Genomic DNA, 22,813 nt, shown 5'->3' on the forward strand with positions numbered 1-22,813 from the left:
AGCAATATGCATGAGCCAATTATTTGTTAAAGGTTTCAGCAAGTAGTCTCTAACATACGGCAAAGATAAATCACCTAATTTCTGCTATGACTGAACATTGTTTTAGATTCAAATTTTATTTCAGTAATGACTAATGCTATTGTTCTAGTTTGATTTCTATGGTTATGATAAAATACTCTGACCTAAAAGGGACTTGGGGACAAAAGGGTTTATTTGGTTTGTACTTTCAAGTCACAGCCCATCATTCAGGGAATTCAAGCAGATACTTGAAGAAATGTGGCTTGTTGGCTCACGCCCAGGCTCATGCTAAGGAATATTTGCATAGGGATGTGACTTCCCACAGTGGACATGGTCAGCTTATATCATTTGACAAGACAAATGCCAACAGTCATGCCCACAGGCTTGTCTGATGTAGACAATTCCTCAATGGAAGTTTTCCTCTCAGATGACCCTAATCTGTCAAATTGATGTGTCAGGCTAACTAGGACAGTTATTGTTTCTCCACGCTTATCCTCTTCCACTTATCCTTCAAATACTCATTACAACATTAAGAACAGCTTTTTGTGTTATTCTAATGTCAGAGGGAAAAAAACGTTTCCATTTTATAAGGATGGCAAATGCTTCCGTTTCTAGGAAATCTAATTTTATCAAGCAGGCATGATTCCGAATCTAGTTTTTATTCACAATTATAATAAAGATCATCTAACTCCGTAATCATTCTATGAATTACTGGTACATACTCATCATTGGAGATACAAATGTAATTGTGGCACAGGTTCTAGTCTCAAAATCCTTGCAGGCATAAAAGAGACAATACAATCACAAATGATAATCACTGTACGGAGACAAAGTAGTAATGATAAAATGTATGGAGAACGCAATGTCTGATAAGAATAACCAATGCAAGTAAAACTAAAATGAGTAGGAAAGAACAGCATGAAAAAAAGAAAGAGACAATCAGAACTTTTTAAAAGAAATTTATCAATAATTTCTTAATGGTGAAGAATTAGCATAAAGATATAAAGATAAAAACAGCCCATAAAGCAGTGGTTCTCAACCCATGGGTTGCAACCCTTCTAGGGATCACATGCCAGATATTCTGCATATCATATATTTACATTATGATTCATAATAGTAGCGAACTTACAGTTATGAAGTAGCAACAAAATGGTTTTATAGTTGGGGGGTCTGTACAACATAAGGAACTGTATTAAAGGGTCACAGATTTGGGAAGGTTAAGAAGCACTGCCATCGTTTCCTTTGACATGGTAAGGAGGCTGTACTTCCTTCAGGAGATGCGATTCATGTTTGAATTCTAAGAAAAGCATGACACCATCTGTTAGTCAACGTGGCAGTCCAATTACGAGTTACATTTGAGCTGCCAATGGAAAGCCCAAGAAAAAGTTGTTATTGCACTTAAAAGTTGAGGCAAAAGATGTCAAGAACCTGAGAAAATGGCATTTCAGTAACTAAAAAAAAATGGTGACAACCAGGTGGTAAATTGATTGTAAGAAGTAATGAAATGGGACGTTGGTGGTGATACAGATAAAAGTGAATACTGGACTCTTTTTTCACTGAAGATCAGTATAAATCATGATATGACAAGAGCGAAGCACACCGAGCATCATATCCAGAAAATCTCTAGTCATTTCACAGCACATTGAGTTTTTTGTCTTTTGTTTTCATTACAATGGACTACAACACATAGGGCGAAATTTCTTAAAGTACATTTTGCACTTGCTCTGTTAGCTTTTTGCACTATTTCATGACATCTTAGGCTGTGATCCTACCTTTCTCTGGCCTTTGTGCATTAAAGTCTGAGTTGTAGCTTACCTTCCTCTCTTTGAACTTTCTCTTTGCCTCTGTCACTGTTTCTTGGAGTGCCTTTGTCTCTGTCCTGTGACCCGGCCTGGGTCATCTCTGAACTTCTTGAGACCATTGAAAACCTTAAACTGACTCAATTGTCTTGAGATTTGGATATGAAAAGAAGTAAAAGGAAAGTGTTCCAGCAAAGACAATTGGCAGTTTAAGAAACAAAATAAATGGAATGCTTCTCTTAAATAGTAAAAACACAAAATACATTTGAGTTATGTTTTACAAAGCCCAAAGAGTTATACATTCTAATTCTATTGAGAAGCAGAAAAAAAAAACAAGTTATAACAACATAATAGCTGATATTTATTTTATTTTTAGAAATCTTTCACACATTTTATAGCTTTTCACAATACAAATAAATTTTAGAGGATGTAACAACTATAGTGTAGAGATGGTTATAAAAGAGAAAAATTAAAATGAAAATATTTTGTTGCTTAATTTATGTTAAATGTGTGAAGAATTTTAACAAAGGGGAAAAAACTAAAATATAGACAAAAGAACACTTGTGGTTAAAGAAATTGCAAGGCAAACGAGGAGATAAATAAAAAAGCAATAGGAAAGTAGTACATAAAGATTTCAAACTAAGTGCTCTTGGGTTCATGGAAAAGAAATACTAGATTTAGCCCTGTATCAAAGAAGGGAGTGATGAAGTATTGCTGGAACTAGATTATCAAAAGACAAGCATCATTTCTGGAAAATATACTATGTAGAGTGAGAAATTATTATCATTGATGTTGATGCAAGACAGCAAGTTGTTCCCCTTGGCTACAGATCACTTTGCAAGACGATAGCAGAAACGAAAACTACAAAGGTAGCTGGAATCGGAGTGCAGAAAGATTGAACTCATAACCTAACGATCAAAATTTTTCTGAGCAGAGAAATGATAGCTCATGTACATAAGAAAATTAGTATTGTCTGTGTTGTTTTAAGGGCAATAAAGAGAAAGTAGACTCAAGCCTAAAGAAAACTAAGAAGTGCAAATTTCAGATTGTGGCAGTGGGCAAGAGGGTAAGGCATGCATGTGAGATGTACTATGAATGTAAATTAGAGATAGGATGTGCACAAGTTGAAAAAAAAAGGGTCTAAAATAGATCTCAAATTTTATATTCAAAGTGACCTGAAAGAATAACTAAAAATTTCAGAAAGATTTCAAGAGTTGAGTGTTTCACTGATGGAAGATAATGACTTCATTACATAACTTACATGGTGCCAGGGGATATCGTAAAGCTTTTAAGGAAAAGAAATTCATGAAAAAGAATTTGAATTAAAACGCCTAGACTAAAAATGCATAATAAAATAAATGAAAGAAAACAAGTTCAGAGGCAGGGAATGAAACCCCAGAGCTTCAGTTAATGCTTCCATGTAAAGAGCCTCAGCAGGCGAATCAGGGTTTGTGTCTTGCTAGCAGAATAACAAAGCGCTCTCAACAGTGTAGAGAAGGATTCATTACCAGTATGGCTTTGATAACTCTTCAGGGCTACAAGGTGTGGTAAATACTTGATGATCACACCACAATGTAATCATTGCACAGAAAATCTATAAGAGATTTGGTAATAAGAGAAGTTGAGAGCCAAGCCCTGTTAGATGAGGGAATCAAGAGCATCCACTTTGGGTTTAGGAGTGAAGTGACTGGTAGCAGAGGGGAGGGTTTGGGGAAGGGATGAGAAGAGGGTGCATGGCAAAGAGTGCCTGTTGGTGTTGCAAAAATATCTTAGTGAGATGCCAAGAGCTGATTTACTGGAAGCAGGCTAGGATCTCCTGATCCGGTTTCCAAGGATGAGCGAGAAAATGTATGAAGGCAAGGATAAACTGTCAAAAATTCAAACCAAAAGAAGGACAGCATAAAAGAAAGGGATGTTGGGAACATGGGGACAATGAAGCTACAGAATGTACTTTTGAGAGTCATGAATACATTAAATGGAATAAGAGTCATAAAGGAATGATTCTCTGATATTCTTTTTGAAATAATTAGAAGTCTCTTAGGGAAGAAACAAAAAGGTGAATAAAGGCAACAACTGATGTATTAGCATGTAGTTCTGATTATGCTTTTAAGTAAGTTACAATGCAGACTAAAGGACTGCCTAGAAGAATAGAAATAATTGATAATAGTGTGTCACTCATATCAAGGACAGTAAATCTTACCTCTCTCAGGGGATCATTAAGTTCATTGAGAATATTTTCTTCATCAAAGATCTTGCCTTGGTATCGGTGTTCATAGTAGTCATGTATCTTCTGGCGCATGTCAGCTGGTAACTTATGGAATGACATGTATTGTTCCACTTGCTTATACTATAAACAAAGGAAAAAATAGAAAACACTGTTAGGCCATGCTAGAAATCATCCTGTGTGCTGTTGCACCATATTCAATAACACTGGAACACCCTGTAATAAAAAGAGTAAATCCTTGCTGAGGCAGGAACTAGAGTACCAAGGCCTAATGTGCTTATGGGTATCAGACTGTATAAAGCATTTTATGTAGGTGACCATATCCTGCAAAGAATGAGATGTGGAGAAAAGGCATGACAGGAGCTCAGGGTGAATTTTGAACAGAAATGATGGGGCCGGTATTAAGAGCAGCTGGTAGCGAAAGGCCGTGGGAGTATACAGCAGGGGACAACTATTGTTCAAAAGGTCAACCTATCAGAACCAAGGTCTCTGGTAGAGGACTAAGCCATCACACAAGGCATGTTGGAGTTATCGCCTTTTGAAGGAATTGGCTGTTTCTTGTTGTAAACTTCTTATGCAATTACAGCTATAATGTCTCCCCATTGCCATGCATTTTCATAAAATGTGTGTATGTAATCTCATGATTACATCTCAGTCTTATGGGCACATATATCTGTGGGTGGTCAGGAAGACGGCTTTTCATTCGGCTGTATCATTTTGATATATAGAAAATATACTAGGATATGCTTCATAGCCAGATCCATTGCCCCATGTAACTGTAGACACTTAAAGTCTGCTTTGTTCTTTTGCTCAGACTAACACAGAAAATAATAATCTCTCCTCAGTCTAACAGAAACTGCACACAGTTGGCTCATTTTTACTTCAGAGCAAGTCCAAACTTGAGTAAAGGCCTTTGTATATAGATCATAAATTTAAAGCTATACAGTTATGCACAAGGTCAGAGTCGCAGGTGTCTCACCAAGGCTTCTAATACAAAACACCCGAAGAACAGCCTCCTTATTCTTCACTTGCCCAAGTCTGCTGATAAAAAGCAAAGTCTCAGAGTTTGTCTCACTGGTCACTGCACCCTCTGCTCTGGTCCTGAGACCTTGGAACCTTGTGCTACTATGGTAATGGCTCCTTGTCCTCTATTCTAGGAATATGCTATGACCTTGAGGGTTTTAAAAATTTTCTGAGGATTGCAAGGAGTCTCCTGCTAGGAATATAAGGAGTCAGGCAAGAGAGGAGCTAAGAATGAAGCTGTCAAGAAGATGTAGATTTAGAGGAGCAGTAGAAAAAAGAACAGCAGAGACATCTGGGGCAGAGTTGAAGCTACTTAGAACAATAAAGTGATGGACTGAAAGAGCATAGTGTGCATAGATTTATTGATATACCCTCAGATAAGTAGATTCATTTGATATTCCTAAGATTAGAATTCTTGCTGCTTGTAGCACCTTCCCCGAACTCTGGGAGAAAGTTTTTCAGGGCAGGCACCTGAAGTTCTTTTGATAGGCCAGAGTAAAATGAGGTGGGATGGGCTCTAGGCTTTACTAGTTGAGTTATGGAAGAACTCAAGACACTCTTGGTTGACATTTGAAAGTGGAGTCTAGTAACTTTTCCTAGCACAAAGAGTCTTAAACCTCTGACTAAGATCTGAACCTACTTAATATTTGAATCTAGAGGCAAAAAACTTGACCATTCTTTGAAGACCATAGTTTCTTAAGTGACAAAGATTGCTGGAGGAGAATATCAGTAGGAGACTAGTTCTACAGAATTTTTATAGGTAGAGTTTAACACATATTCAATTTCATTTAAGGGACAAAGTCTAAAAGTTGTTTCTAAGGCCTAGGCAGGAGAAGCTTTGGAAAAAGCTAATGATTGCATTTAATCCTAGAGCTGTCCTCACTCAAGTGTCTTTTATTTTTGCGTAAGCACATATAAAATTCTGCTAAGATAACTATTCAGCTCATCAAATAGGAGCATAAGAACACAAATATTTGAGAAACTATTGGAAGAGAAGAATTACAGGTATCGAATCCATAACTATTCCAAGAACTGGAATAGTTCTTCTATGGTTCATATATACATTAAACTTGGGGAGGCAAGTGTTCTTAATGCAGACATTCAATAATATTATAGTTTGTATACTATATCTATGCATCCATATTTATCTATTAATACCTATCTCTATCTATCTCTATTTATCTATCTATATCTATCTCTATATCTATTAAAACAGGGCCACCGCAGTCCTGGACTGGTTTGACCAGCCCTATTTTGAACTCACAGATATTCACCTCCTTCTGTCTCTCAAGTGCTTGGATTAATGGCATGTGCCACCATATGTGGCTCCAAAATAGTAAATTATTTTCGCTGCAATGATGATAGAATCAATATACAAAATTTAGGTTTTTACATAGGGTAATGTTACTGAGATGATTCTTTCATTAAATAAAACACAAATGATATGTTTTCTATCTTTTTCTGATGACAGAGTCCTGGCTGAAAGGTCTATGTCTCTTTATTGGGTACACACAGTTACTGGACCTGCAATTGGTGATTGATGGCAAGCATCACTAACTGAGAAATTTTAAGTATCAAGTAACTACAGTCTTTCACTATTTTCCTACATATAACAGGAAATCCTTTAATAGTTTATCCAGAGATTCAGTTTTATCAACTATTACCCTAAACTGAAATACCAATTTGTCACAAAAAATTTCTTCATTCAATAACTATACCATTTTTCATTGAAAAAGAAGGAGAAGGAGGAGAAGGAGGAGGAGGAAGAGGAGGAGGAGGAGGAGGAGGAGGAGGAGGAGGAGGAGGAGGAGGAGGAGAAGCCGCCTATTTGAAGTGTTTAAAGCCAAGAAACCTGCATGCTGGCATCCACCCTTCTGAAGCAACATGACATAACATTTTGATCTTATGTGTCAACTCTTCACTGCCATTGTGTATAACTGATTAATAGTTGAGGAAAATATTCATTAAATTTTGATGGAGACATCAAACTTGTATATTCTCTGGTAGCCTCCTTCAAAGGATTTGGGATTTGTTCTTCTTCCTCCTCCAAACTGTTGGGGCACAGAAGTTTCAGTGACTTCTCTATCAGACTCTATGTAAGATAATGAAGGTAGCTAGATTAGAATCTGTCTTTATTTCTGGAAATTTCCTTGGGAAAAAATAAGTTTGGAATTCTGTGAGATAATCTTGATTGTAACATCCTTACTAGAGATGCATACCTAACCCCAAGAGATGGCTCTTTGGCATTTAAGCTGCCAGAAACTCAGCAAGCCTCGGTTATCAAAAGTTGGGCCCATGGAGAACTTATGCTGTGGAGGGGCTCTTGGATTTTGTGTTCTTGTTAAATTTGTCTTTCTCCTGTTTCATTGTGTCCTTTAATTTTAGACAAAGTTTTGTGGAATATAGTCTGCAGTCTGGTGAGTCCTGAAAACATTCAACATTTGAAAAAAAAATAAAAAAAGGGTTGGCTTCCAAGACTCTTAGACTCTCTAATATGCAACCACAGATGTGTGATTAATGCTGGCCCAATCATGGTTTCATTCTTCCTTTAGTCATCTCTGCTTTCATTCCATAATGCACTGGTGCCCAGCTGCTCAAAACATTAAAACTGTAACCTTGAAGCATATCATACTTTACATGTCTTATTCCTTGCCATGCTTCTCAGGCATGTGAAATGCAACAAAAAAGTAGTACTACTTTACTTGGTGGAGCAAATCAATGCCTATTTGTAAAGCCTACATGCTTAAGGAAAATATCTGTTCTTTGTCCATTTATGGAATGGAAAGTTGACACTTAGCTACAGGAAAGCATTATGCATAAAAATTTTATTGTCTTGGTTGAATATAGTTACATTTTTCTCTCAAATGTCACTTTTTCTGTACTTCAGATTATTAACTTAAGATGGTATTCAATTGAATGACTTCTTATTTTATTGATACAATATTATATGGATATTTATATATTTATTTATTTCCCCCCTATTTTTATTAAGAGATTTTCTATTCATTTTGCATATCAACCACAGATTCCCCTGTCCTTCTTCCTCCAGCCCCCCAGCCTTCCCCCTCAACCTACCCCACATTCCCACCTCCTCCAAGGCAAGATCTCCCATGGGGTGTCAGCAGAGATATTTATTATAGCTTACTCATATTGAGTTTTTTTTTAGTACATATTACTTATTTTAATAATTCACTTTGCCTAGTAATTATTTATCTAACAATTGAGAAATGATTTATTTGGAAAACAATCTGTTTACATACATAGGTGTGTGTGTGTGTGTGTGTGTGTGTGTGTGTGTGCATGTTTGTGTGTTTGTGTGTGTGTATGTGTGTGTGTGTGTGTGAATGTACTATTGTGAGTATCAGGATGTTCAGTGCCTGTCTCTATTGCTCTCCACCTTACAGCCTTTAGGCAGGGTCTCTCTTTGAATAAAAACTTCTCATTATAGTTAGTCTTGCTGGTCAGTGAGCCCTCTGTACTACCTATTTCTCTCCCCTAAGGCTGGGATTACAACACATGCCTGGATTGTTATGCCAGAGGTAGGTCTTCATGCTTGTAGAGTAGGAGTTATTACCTAACGATCTATCTCCACAGTACTGGATCAATTGTTAAAACATCATCAAACACCACTAGCAATTAGAAATATTTATTTGTAATCTCTGCTCAGATCTCCTGAGTCCAAAGTCTACATTTACGACACAGCAGGTTGAAGTTTAGCAAACATTAAATTTCCAAATCCCTTCTCTATGACAAGTACCAGGTTATCTTAGGACATGAGGAAGCATATCTGAGTATGAGCAGGGAAAAATAAATTCAGTTTTTGGAAAGCTAAGTTTAAGTGGCTGATGGCACGTGGCCATGCTTATATGTAGGTCAGGCACTCAGAGAAGGAAATACACACGTCATCGATGACTAAGAGACCAAAGGATGATGTGTCAACTGAGGGGAAAGCTGGCACAAAACAGAAGTGGCATTTTAAAAGCAAGTGAGATAGGGAAGTGGTTCAAGTTAAGGATATGGATAATAACTACCTAAGTTTGAGAGGAGAATAAAAAAATATATAAGTGACAGAATCCAGAGTTTAAATGGAGAGTGGTCAATAATTAGAGAGTTAAAGAAAAGGGGTGCAGGGCAGTGGGCATGAGCTTAGAAATTAGGCATCCATCTTTGATCAAAACAACATTTGTAAAAGGTTGGAGATCACTTTGGCTCTTTCCCCCATACATTACAAGATTTGCCAAAAACCATGGAAGTGTCACTGGCATGTTGGGTGATCAACAAAAATCATGCTTTGAAGAAGACATGTAGTGGTGTTGGGAGAATGAAATAAACTGAATGTACCAAGTTTTACATAGGCTCACAGATTAAAAAAATTAAAGACTATCAACGTTTGTGCTAGTTGTAGCAATGTAGAATTTTTGAAACTTACTCAGTGCCAGATAAAAAGAGCACTTATTATGAATTGTAGAAGCCCATCTTCAATCCCAACCGTCTTCATGTTTGGAGATTAACTTTAGGCATTATTTATTGGTTTATTGCCATAAAATGGTGTTTTACCATCTCCCATATCTCAAATCTTCCTTTACACTCTATAATTATGAACATAGTGTTTAAACTTTCCCTTGATCTCTTCTGTAAAATTACATAACAATCTACCTTCATTTACTCCTTAAAGAACTATGGTTATAGATCAAAAGTTACAAATTGCCTCCTTCATTTCCACTTTCTAACTTGTTGCTTCTAAGAGGTGATTATAACTCCATACTCAGAACTGAAACTCAAAACCCATAATGCTTCCTTTGTTTTAAACAAAGTAAACATTGACCACAAAGCCAAGTGCAACTCTTTTTTTTTGTTTTTGTTTTTGTTTTTTTTTGTTTTTGTTTTTTGTTTTTTTTGAGACAGGGTTTCTCTGTGTAGCTTTGCGCCTTTCCTGGAACTCACTCTGTAGACCAGGATGGCCTCGAACTCACAGAGCTTCACCTGGCTCTGCCTCCCGAGTGCTGGGATTAAAGGCGTGCGCCACCATCGCCCGGCCCAAGTGCAACTCTTGATGATATTGATGTTTATTTTTGTGTGTTGGATTTTTAAATCACATTGTAATTTTCATGATTAGTTCTAACTTCAATCTCACTCACCCTTTCCTGACTCTATATATTGTGATGGCCACTGTGGTTTCTTTAGAAGATTTCCTTTTTGTTTGTTTGTTTGTTTTGTTTTGTTTTGTTTTGTTTTGTTTTTCGAGACAGGGTTTCTCTGTGTAGTTTTGCGCCTTTCCTGGAACTCACTTTGTAGACTAGGCTGGCCTCAAACTCACAGAGATCCACCTGCCTCTGCCTCCCGAGTGCTGGGATTAAAGGCGTGCGCTACCACCACCCGTTGTGTCAGTTGCAGCCTACACCATTTATGTTGGATTCACTGAACAAACCCTCCAAGGAAGACATAAGAAAAGGAATGTGGAATATGTGTCACGAATCTATGAAAACTATTAAGTTTGCAATCATCTCACCAACATACATTAGCTAAAAAAGTAAAGGGTTTTGTTAGGATACTTCCATGCATACATGCTTAGATCACACTTATCCTACTCTTCTCTTTTTACCCTTTCCCACTCTTCTAGTTCCCTTCCACATACATGGCCTCCCCTTCTGCTTTCATGCTTTTTCTTTTTTTTTTTTTTTTTGGTTTTTCGAGACAGGGTTTCTCTGTGTAGCTTTGCGCCTTTCCTGGAACTCGCTTTGGAGACCAGGCTGGCCTCGAACTCACAGAGATCCGCCTGGCTCTGCCTCCCGAGTGCTGGGATTAAAGGCGTGCGCCACCACCGCCCGGCTCATGCTTTTTCTTTTAACTAGCTCCCAGGTGATAGAAAAATGTGATGCTTGATTTTTTATGAGAGTCGCTGTTTCAGTTAATATGATTATGTTCAGTTCAATCCATTTTCTTACAAATGATATAATTTCAATCTTCTTTATGGATGAGTAAAACCCCACTGTGAATATATCACATTTTATTTACCCATTCATGTGTTGAAGACCATCTGGGCTGTTTCTTAACTTGATTATTGGGAAAAGTGTCAAGATATACATGGAAATTCAAGTTTCTCTATCTGAAGCTGTCTATGATTCACTGGGGTATATACAAAGGAGTATATGTCTGGAACATATGCAAACTCAAATTTGTGTGGGAGGGTGAATACATGCACAAGTGTGCATACCATGTGCATGCAAGAGTGTAAGTATGCATAGCCATCTGCATGCATACTTGTGAAAGTCAGCAGCCGCTGTTGGATGTCTTTCTCAACAGCTCTCAATTTTTCATTTTTAAGACAAAGTCTTTCATTGCCTGATTTGGCTAGAGCAGTTGACCAGCAAGCCCAAGGGATCCTCCAGTCCTGCCAAGTACTTCGCCAATCTAAGCTATCTCCCCAGCTCATAAGAGTTCTAATTTTAACTCTTTTTGAGGAATCTTCAAGCTATTTCACATCTCAATCTTGTTGATGATATATTTATGGAATCCTAGGTTGAACAACTTGAATTGGATGCCAAGCCTCTGAATTTGAGCTAAACCATCTATGCTAGCCTTGATTGATCATTTATTTAACATATCATTTCTATGTATTTCTTTTTGACCATTCCCATTTTCCCTACTGCTTCTATATACCCTCCTGCATTTCCCATACATTCTAAATTGTTTCCTAAAATTCCTAGAAGTCGTTTTTAATCTCAAATATTTCATCCTTTACATTAATCTAAAGTATACTAATATATGGAACTTAAAAATGGTTCTAAGATGTGAGTATATTCTTGAAATTTGGATGTTTATGAAAATGATTTTACATTCTGGGTTTAGCCTCAGGATGTCTTTATTGACATTCTTTTTTTTTTTTTTCATACAATGCCAAATGCAAGAGAAACGCAGAACAAGCTGTGATGTTTAGAAAGCGGGTGGGACTGGTAAGTGAAAATGTCAATGTTAAGTGTAACCCTGTTTTTGCATGCTCAAATCATAAAATAAAACTAAAATGATCACTGCAGGAAATAAGGGGCATGGTAAATACCAGACATTCAGCATTACAAGAAAAAAAGGTCACATTTTTGATGTTTTCAGATGATTTTTAAAGTACATTTTTTTAAAATTTTGGTGATGTTTGGAATTGGACCCAGGGCCTTGAAAATGATAGGTAGGTGTTCTATCAATATGCTAATATCCCTAGCCACTTTTAAGTTGTTTTCACATGCAGAACATGATATCCTTTTAAAACATCAAGTCCCTGAATTATATATTTCTTTATTTCAATTCTTAGGACATGTAAAAATCATGTTATGTAATATATGCCAAAGTTTCAATTATTCTTTATTTAGCTGCACCTTTCTTATCACCATTTTAGTCAAAGCCACTTTATCTCTGCACTAAACTCATGGCTAACTTTCTAACTACAGGCACAGTGTCTCTGTTCCATGCCTTGCTACAATTCTGAGCTAATTTTCATGATTTGGACAGAGACTATTTTCAAAAGAGTCATTTTACTGCCCTTTTTGTCCTTAAAACTCTTTAATGGCTTCTTGTTGCTTTCAGAATAAAGTCTAATTTGCTTCAGTCTATATAGTTTTCTCATCTACATGATATTCTGCTGCACATTATACATTCATTATTGTTTCTTCAAAGTAACTCAGATATTCTTACTCAGCTATTTCTGAATCCTCCATCTAGAAAGTTCTTCAACTACATGCTTTTTGTTTTGTTTTGTTTTGTTTTGTTTTTCAAGACAGGGCTTTTCTGTGTAGCTTTGCGCCTTTTCCTGGAACTCACTTGGTAGCCCAGGCTGGCCTCGAACTCTCAGATATCCGCCTGGCTCTGCCTCCCAAGTGCTGGGATTAAAGGCATGCGCCACCACCGCCTGGCCAACTACGTGCTTTTATGTCCAAGGTATCCTTTAATTCACTTCTCAGATCGCCACAACAAGGCATAGATTGCCACAACATGACATATCTTGAATCCTCTACAGCATATACATGTTTGCTCTACACTTAAGAACAGTGCTGACTTTGTGTCTTAGTTATACTCAGAGCACCTGAAATTTTGTGAAAGTCAGAAAGTCGTGGCCTGACATGTTTACCATTGAATCTTCTCTGATGTCTGCATATATTAAGTTCCCAGATAGTCACTGAATGAGAACCAACACTTTTTTTTTTGTTTTGTTTTGTTTTGTTTTTCGAGACAGGGTTTCTCTGTGTAGCTTTGCGCCTTTCCTGGGACTCACTTGGTAGCCCAGGCTGGCCTCGAACTCACAGAGATCCGCCTGGTTCTGCCTTCAGAGTGCTGGGATTAAAGGCGTGCGCCACCACCGCCCGGCGAGAACCAACACTTTTATTCATCTTCTGAGAAATGAAAATGAAGAATGTGTGCCATGTCTCAGTTAAAATGATGGTATTAGTGATGATCAGAGATAGGGACATTCTATCATGTAGACTGACATTTGGGTTAGTATTTCATTATTATTGGTTATCACTGCTTATTATACTATGAATATATTTTAAAATATAAAAATTTCTTTTAAGAGTTTTAAAATTTGTTATAATAAATATTTTTGACAACCCATACATATATAATACACTCTGTTTACATGACCTAATTAGCTGAATCAAATTATTCATTAAAATATAATTTACAATATTTGAATTTGTGTACAAACCTTCACATCAGATGCTAATAATAATAATACATTATTATAAATTTAATAAAATGTGATTTACATAACTAAGTTTCACATATTTACTTTAGTAAAATTCATTGATTTCTTCTTTAAGAAATCTTTGATTTATAAGCAATTTATCTTGTTTATTATCAGGAATATTTTTAATATGGTATTTGTTTATACAGTTCACAGTGTCTGATTTAATTCTGACATTACAAAGAAAGGAGTACGTTCTTATGTATAAAACATTAGGTTTTTGTGCAAACCTGTTTACCAAGTATTATTTCTAATGGTTTGGGAGCAAGGAAGTTTTTACAAATTATATCTTCAATCATTCCTACCTGAGGCGCTTTTAACTTCTACGATAAATGAATTTCTGGTTATTGTTTATTATTTAGAAGCTAAATGGTGAGTAAACTGCAGGTGGACAGAGGTGGGAATATTAGAAATCAGGTTGTGGGGACCAAGGGAAGAGGACTGAAAGAGACTACTGGAAAGGAGGGATATTTCGTGGTCAGGTAAAAATCTGATGCAAAGCAATCTGCCAGGAATATATAAGGATGACTCCAGCTAAGACTCTTAAAGCATTAGCAGATACATAGCCTGAACTGGCTGTCTTCTGTGACCAGGGAAGTCTTCAAGTGGGGGGAATGGGAAACCAGCCCAGCCACATAATCTTAGACCTACAATCTGTCCTATCAATGGTATATGCTTGGGTGAGGGTAGCCTAGAGTTTGAGGGAGTGGCCAACCAATGACTGGTCTAGTCTAAAACCCATGCCAGGAGAATACGCCCACCCCTGACACTGTCTGGAGCACCAGGACCCACAGGCTAGATGACTATTCAGAGACCTAGAAGAAAACATGACCAGAGGAAAAAAATATCAGTGTAAGGTTGCCCAATGATACTCTTCTACACTCATTGATTGGTGTCTAGCCCAACTGGCATCAGACAGAATTCATCCAGCAACTGATGGAAACTGATGGAGACGACAGTCAAACATTAAGCAGAGCTTGGGGAACCCTACAGGAGGAGGAAATGATTGTAGGAGCCAGAGGGGTCAAGGACACCACAAGAAAACCCACAGAATCCACTAACTTGGGCTCATAGGAGCTCACAAAGACTGAACCGACAACCAGGGAGCCTGCATGAGACTGACCTAGGTACTCTGTATATGTGTTACAGTTGTGTAGCTTGGTCCTCTTGTGGGACTCCTAACAGTGGGAACACGGGCTGTCACTGACTCTTTCACTAGCCTTTGGTACCCTACTCCTCACACTGTGTCACCTTGCCCAGCGTTAATACATTGTGAGGTGTTTAGTCTTACAGCAACTTGTTATGTCATGTTTTGTTGATATCTGTGGGAGACCTGCCCTTTAGCTAACAGAAATGGAGGAGGAGTGGATTGGGGGATGGGAACAGAGGGGAGATGGGGGGAGGGGCTGGGAGGAGAGGAGGGGAGGGGAAACTGTGACTGGACTTTAAAACAAACAAACAAACAAATAGAAATAGAAAGAGTTAAACAGCATAGTCATTGCAGATTAAGTTACATAGTAAAGACACGAGTGGTCTTCTGATTTTGACTTCCAATACAGTAAATAGGAAAAAAAAAAAAAAAAAAAACAAAGTAAAAACCCAAGTATAAAAAGTATGGTTGTAAAGTAGCCCACTCACAGTTTAGTCATATGTTTTCATTTTACCTTTGTTTTTATTTTCTTTTAGTGTAAGTATGAAGTGACACACGGGCTCTCTAACAATGATTGATTCTTTCAGGCCTGAAGATATTGGGCTGGCCTTGTTGGTGAATCCCCATAAAAGTAGAAAAATTACAACAGAAAACATTACAAGGTAAAAGTCTGGTGTTCTTTCCAAGAGTGATTTCTTCCCAGGTAGACATTACCCTCTCCTTTGCAGAAGCTGGCTCTGCATTCAGATATTCACTGTACACTCTTTTATGGCTCTTGTAAACTTTTAAAATAAAATTAATAATAAGAAATATCGAGGATGTTATAAATAAATATAAATACAGCAAAGATTGGTAAACAGTAGAATCTATATAGATACTTCTTGATGCTCAGTGTTTTTTAAAATTACTTCTCTTGAGCAGTTTAGTGTTTACTATAATTACAAATGTGTCTTCTCTTCATTCTTTTTTATTTTATTAGTTAACAAGAGACAGTAGTGTGTGTTGTCTTATTTTAATAGCTGTGGTTCATCTAGCCTCACACTGCCTGAAAAAATGGAAAGACTCCTAAAATGTGATCAAGCATGACACTATCTGTAAAACACACACACACACACACACACACACACACATTCCTGGTGCCGCTGACATTCTGTACCCGTTTGAATTCTTTGTTTTTCTCATTCATTTCTATGGACTTTTTAAAAAATTTTTCTTTTAGTGAGAATGGTTTTTTTTATATATACAATATATTTTAGTTACAGTATCTCTTTTCCCAATTCCTCCAAAATCCTTATGACCTCCTTTCCCATCCAAATCTACACCCTTCTCTCTGTCCTTATAAAACAAACAGGCATCTAAAAAGTAATAATAAAATAAAACAAAATCAAGCAAAGTGTAATAGGACAAAACAAACAAACAGAATAAGAAGAGCAAAAGAAAAGGTACTCGAAACACATACAGACATAGAGACACACATGTTTGCACTCATGGGAATCCCATAAAAACACAAAACTGGAAACCATAAAATTTCCTAAGTCTCTGGAATTTTTTAGCAACAGCAGAGGCTACACAAATTCCCTGTGGCTTGTGGAGTGGGACTTTTGGTTAAGCAAAATGCACAAAAGTATTAGAGATAAAAACTATGTTATGCACATATGATCTGAAAGAGGAAGGAAAAATGTTAAGTGCAGCAAGAGTGGTCATTTAATGATCTGAATTTCTATTGCTATTTATTTTTATTGACTTTCTATAGATACATATGCTTTGGAGATGGTTTGTTGTCTTACATCCATTGAGATAATAATGCAGAAAAGCAGCAACTCTCAAGTTGAAAATCAAAGGAAGAAGATATTTTATACAGATGCCAGGTAATACTTTGTTTAGGCAGAGATGTGCATTATGAGAATTTTGCAAATCTATCAATTTTTAATGCGGTGTTGGGCAATGATAATAGTAATGACAATGTTTATATAATAACTTAAAGCTTCCAGAAAGCACTTGGTCTTCTGACAACTTCAAGTCACAAAACACATGGTTTTATTTGTGCCTTCACAAAGATCCTGAGAAATGCCTGGAGTAAGTACAGTGCTTAAGGCAAAAGCAATTTCACTGTGTCTCCAGACTCTCAAACATTGTTTATATTTCTGTGTATTAATTGTTGCATAATGGTGATGTAAGTAATGAAAGCCAGCTGCTGCTGACATTATTATTTCTTAAAGATTTCTAGATGATTTCAATATTCTGCTCAGCTTGAGAATAAGAGCAATGCATTCAGAAGTCTGGCATATAAGAAAAATGGGACAGACAAGGACTTAAAGAAAATATCAAATCCTACCTTGGACCAGAAAATAATTAAATTACGTGTCTAACCTAGTAGTTCCCCAGGAGAAGAGACTGTGGCTGGAAGATACGGTGGGGGATGTAGAGGGTAAGGGACTACATTTCAGATTAATAGAAGGTTAAAAAATTTCAAAGTGTATTTGTGTTTTGTGAAGTTGTAGTTGTCACAAAATTGTGAAAGTGAAAGTGAACAGTGGTGGATTAAGGAAAAAGTGAAAGGCAGTAATAGAAGGAGAGAGATGTAAGATGCCCTTCAAAGGGTAAGATCTCAGGAGAGAGATGCACTTTCTCATTTGCCTGTAATGTAATTTGCGGTCTTCTTTCCAACATAGTTGAAACTTTGTCATTCTGTTAATCATTAGTAATAAGAACAAATTGGTCATTTAAATGACCTGGGAACCTTTTTCTACTGGCAAAATTTGAGGAACCAATGTGTATCTAGGGGGTGAGAATAACGCCATTATCCGTGACTCCCCTTAAGATGTTGAAGAGGAGAGGCAGTATATGGTGGGAAATTTGCCCTTTGGAGAAAGAGATGTGAATTCAAATTTCACATCTGTCCCTTTTTCCTATTTCATGCCTTAAAGTAGTAACTTGACTCTCTTCATCTTCTGTTCCTCCATCTCATAAAATGGTACGATAAGGTACCTAGATAGCATTGAAGAGCAAATTACGATCTGGTATATTCTAGTGCTAAATGAGTTTCAGTTTCCTAGGTTATGGGCATTTTAATTAGAAACAATTTACTGCAAAGGCACAAACAAGGATGCATATGAAATGTGCTAAGCTCAACAGATCAGAGATAAAAGTGCTCATAAATACATCATACTTTTTAAGTAAAAAAGACATGAAAGTATTACTTTGTGTTCCTTGGATGTCACAGTCAGAGGGGCCTGCAATCCTGCAGGCATTTCTGTCTGTTAAGACCTCCTTGTCTGCCTCTGCCCTCATGGTACAGTAAATGGGGCATGTTGAGCATAATTCAAGTTGTCATGGAGGGTTCATCACAATCATTGGAAGCAACATTCTTTATACAAACTCTAGTAGGTGTTTCTGGATTATCCCCAATGCTGAAATGCTTTTCCTAATGTTTTCAGTTGATTTCTCGTCCCCTATGCTCCTGAAATATAGAGTGTCCTGATTTCTCCACTTCTTTCTCTTGCCTTGTGCTGCAGGCATTTCTTCAGCTCCTTTGTGCCTGATCTCTTTATGTTCTCATCTTTAGTTTTCCTGTAACTTTCCAGTCACTCTGGGACCTGACTTGCACAGAATCACCTGCAACCCATTCTTTGCAGCCTTAGTAATTAGAGTGCTTGCAAAAATAAACTTCCAGCAAGCACAGTGGTTGATTCTTCGTAAAGCCAATTAAAATGTTACCTGTTTGAAAAGGCAAAAATATGCAAACACTCCTTGTAACTACACGTTGACAACGATTTACAGGACTCAGGGGAATTTTACTTTAATTATTTCGGACTTTGTGATCACAATATCAGGTGGCTGTGTGATTGGGTGTCATTAAGTGTAGACAGTGGCCAGCCAACTAATTTGCAGCTCTAAAATGCAAAATTGGTGGAAATAAAATCACCCATGAGGGTGGTATAGAAAGATGATATTTGTTTAAGAAATAATCCTTGGCATAAGTAATTAAGGTCATTCATATAGAATAAAAGCGGTCAGGTTATTCTAAGAAAAGTGGTCTCTTTGTACTTTGTCCCTAGCCAGTATTGCACATTAATGAATTATGTGCATAAAGATGACCCAGAAGACACTTTAAGTGTCTTTTGGATCATGTCAGCGAGATTAACATATATTTAGTATAAAAGAGACATTGAGAGCTGGAGGGCACCATGGAGATAATTGTTTCCAATCCTCTCATTTCACAGATGAGCAGAAGAAGCCCAGGGTGGAGAATTCATTTTCGCAGGTTTTAAATCTAGTTAGTAAATGTCAGAGATAAAGCCAGTTCTCTGAATTCTTAATGGGCACTCTTTTCTGTTTTCATCAGTGCCACCCTACTATTTGGTATGGTTAATTATCCTTTGGTATTTCCCAGCACTAGTGTTAGGTATTTATATTTCTCTTAACTATAATAATTTGTAAACCAGGACAATAATTTTTGACACTTCTGGATAAAGAGACACTATGGCCAGAAAGAGAAAGCTTTTCACTCTGGAACAGCAGTGTATTCCATTTAAGATTGAGGCTGGATTTTGAGCCAGGCAACATCAGAACACATTCTCCAGCCCTTACTGGGAGTTTAAAGACACTTCTCCCAATATGGAGTAAGAGATGGTTTCCCATGCATCAAACTATGAATCCATCCATGCCAAAAACCTCCATGGTTTTCCTCCTTTTTTTAATGGCATCATCCTTTTCATATGAAAAATTACTTGGCACAATTTCACTTTCTGAGGTCAGTAATTATATACAGAAGAAGCACTCTCTTACTTTCTTAAAGTGAACCTTATGCTAAGGTTTGTTTTGTCTTATATTTTGATTAGTTGAAATCACAATAAAGAAATCAAAGACACTGGCCTGATTCAAGTTTTGCAAGCTGATACAAATATGAATAAACTTTTATAACCAAAATTAATTCAATGTAATGATGCATTTCTTGATTGTCACAAATGTCTCATAAAGTTTTCTGTATTCTATACAAATATATATATACAAAATATATTGTGGCTATTATAATATGGATATTGAATGCCTCCACAGATACCATGATTATAGATTTGCTCCCACCAAAGGGAGGTATTAGGGGGGTGGGATACCTTGAAGGTGGGATCTGGCAAGAGATTTGTAGTCATAATTAGACTTACTCCAGAAGTGTGGAGTGGGACATTGGGCTCTCTTCTTTGCTTCCTGGCCAGAAGGTCACTGATTGTTGCCCTTCATTTTATACTACACATTTGACAGAGATTTTGCTACCTCTCCACTGGCCTAAAAATCAAAGGATATGAGTGATCATGACTCAGAACTTCTAGAACAAGAATAGTCATGAACCAAATAACTTTTTATATGTATACGATAAAGATCTCAGGGAATTTACTGCAGTGATGGGAAGCCTACTAACACAGTGGTAATACATTATAAGCAGATCTTTCATGCATATGTTTATATTCAAGTTGCCTGGGAATTAAGAGAGTGAGATAGCCTACTGCTTGTATAAACTAAGATTAGTTTTCTTACTCGATTTAAAATAAGAACACTATTAAAATGTTACTTCCTTTTCCAGAAGAACAGCAGAGCATATGAATGTGCTGTGAACATAGTCACTATTAACAGCTGTCTTGACTCATCCTGAATCATAGAGTGTTTTCCTCTATTGGAAAGCCGTTATAAAGTCACCTAGTGTTATCCCAGGGAACAAAGCTATATTCCTTATTTGATTTCTTACTATTAAATTATGTAAGGATCTCAATAATAAGAAGAAGATTAGTATTTCCTGAATTGAAAGCATTTTCCTATAAGTTTTTATTTTTTTAAATAAAGCGTGTGTCCTGTAAAATCCAATGCATTTGAAAATAACAGCATTTTCCAGAAAAATTCTAGAAGTTCTCAAAACTAATAGGAATGTATAAGATAAACCAGGCAAGGTTCTACTATCAGGGAAAAATAATTCACCCTATTGATGGACATTAATAAAACAGTTTTCAGAGACTGCCCAACTGGTTTCCATACTTTTATGGAGAAACATAAGCAGAGATCAATGCCATTATCCCAGTGACAAAAAGTGTCCATTTTCAACTGTAAACAACAGAGTCAGGAGAACAAGTATGCTAATAATATTTCTAAAAATGCAACTAATTTACCATTTACATTGAAATCTTCTGGCAATTGTTGCTCTGACCATTTTCTGATAACTTTGTTATGCCTTCCCATCACCACTTCTCTTTTGAAGCAATTATAATTTTACAAAAATGCCCTCAAATAATTCAATATTTTAATTTTAAAACATGAATATATAATTTAAAAATCTCCAATTAGATTTTAATTTCATAACACACTAAGAACGCCATCCCTGTTTATCCACTTAAAACCATGTGGATCATTTCCAGATAATGTAAGAGTACTGAATATTTTTCACCAATATTTTAATAGCAATATATACATGATCCTTCTATTTCTTTGATAAATCCAAGTAGTATTTCCACTCTCTTCAGTTAGTGATAGAGGAGAGTTTACACTTCTGAGAAATCCATAAGAACTTGCTGCAGAAACTACATGGAATTTATTATTATAACTATTTTCTAAAACAGAAAATGGTTTGTGGCTTAGAAAATTTTATAATCCACTTATCCTCCAACCTCTCTAACTTTTAAATTTGTAAATTAACTCGTTTAGGATTTTGCTGGGAAAATTCTTAGTTTAAAGTTCTATGAAGTATCAGATACTTTGAAAACTCCGTGTAAATGCAAATGTTCTCTGTTCAAGAAAATGAAAACTACATGTGAAAGTCTGCTGGATGGCTATAATACAATAGATACCTCAACAATGCCTCTATTATAGCAAATGCAGTCAAAGGAAGGCAATGTGAATCCTGTGGTATGCTATTCAAGTCAAAATAACCCATAAATTTCTATGTAACACTGGCAAAGCCAAAGTTTTCAAGGTAAATTTTGCTAATTTTAGCCACACTTAACTTCTAATATTATCGCTCATCTAATACCTCAGCTTGCCTAATGTAGTGATTAACTATGGAAGAATCTGATTATGTTACTCATCAAATATTTGACCTTTTGAATATCAAAACTATCTGCACAGATGGAAAAGGTTGGAATAATAATTTCACCTTGCCAGTTAGGGTGTTAGGTCCTATTTTTTGAGATGATAACAAAACTCATTTGATTCACAAAAGACTTCTGGAGATGAAAGTGGGTCATTTTTTCAAGCACACTGGCTTGGAATAAGACTGTATTTAACATCATTGCCACTCAGGTTGGTGTGGAATACAATTTGATATCTCTTGATCTCAGGTATTTTATCTCTAAATTGTAACTTGAGAAAACAAAAATGAGAATATCTAAACAGAAACATTGTCCTTCTTTTTAGAATTGAGAGAGAAAAAAACTTAATTTGAAATCTTTTAAGCTAAAACCACATTTGTGTTAATGTGATCTGTGCAGCACTAATTATCAGATAGATAGCTTAGCATTTCAAATGGAAGGATGCTGCTATTCTATTGAGCTGCATACACTTTTTTCCCAAAATTTTGAGATAGTATGTAAAATAGGCTGAAAATTAAATGATTTTATATTTAAGATATGATGATATGCTGTTTTATGCAAGATTATTCAGAATGCTAATACAAATGATTTTATGGTAATTACATACATATTTCATCAATTTCTTGAAGTTTAGAACCAAGTCATCTGGATTACTTATAAACTGGAAGAAACAATGCATTTGTATATTAGTTTTGTTAAATATATGTTTCTCTCTAACATATTTGTATAAGGCAAGAATAATGGATCATCCTCACTAGGAATAAGTAGTTCCAACAAGGAAAACTGCCAGGGAATCAG

General features: G+C 36.4%; 1 protein-coding gene across 1 annotated transcript in view; it reads right to left on the reverse strand.

The window, feature by feature from the left end:
• Hcn1 (hyperpolarization activated cyclic nucleotide gated potassium channel 1) overlaps positions 1 to 22,813 on the reverse strand; it is a 379,984-nt gene that overhangs the window by 64,828 nt on the left and 292,343 nt on the right. The window contains exon 5 of the mRNA XM_059276444.1: positions 4,018 to 4,164. Within this exon, the coding sequence (XP_059132427.1) occupies positions 4,018 to 4,164 (147 nt within the window). The remainder of the gene's footprint in view (positions 1 to 4,017; positions 4,165 to 22,813) is intronic.

This window comes from Peromyscus eremicus, chromosome 11 (assembly GCF_949786415.1).
Source record: "Peromyscus eremicus chromosome 11, PerEre_H2_v1, whole genome shotgun sequence".
In the NCBI taxonomy this organism is placed as follows: domain Eukaryota; kingdom Metazoa; phylum Chordata; class Mammalia; order Rodentia; family Cricetidae; genus Peromyscus; species Peromyscus eremicus.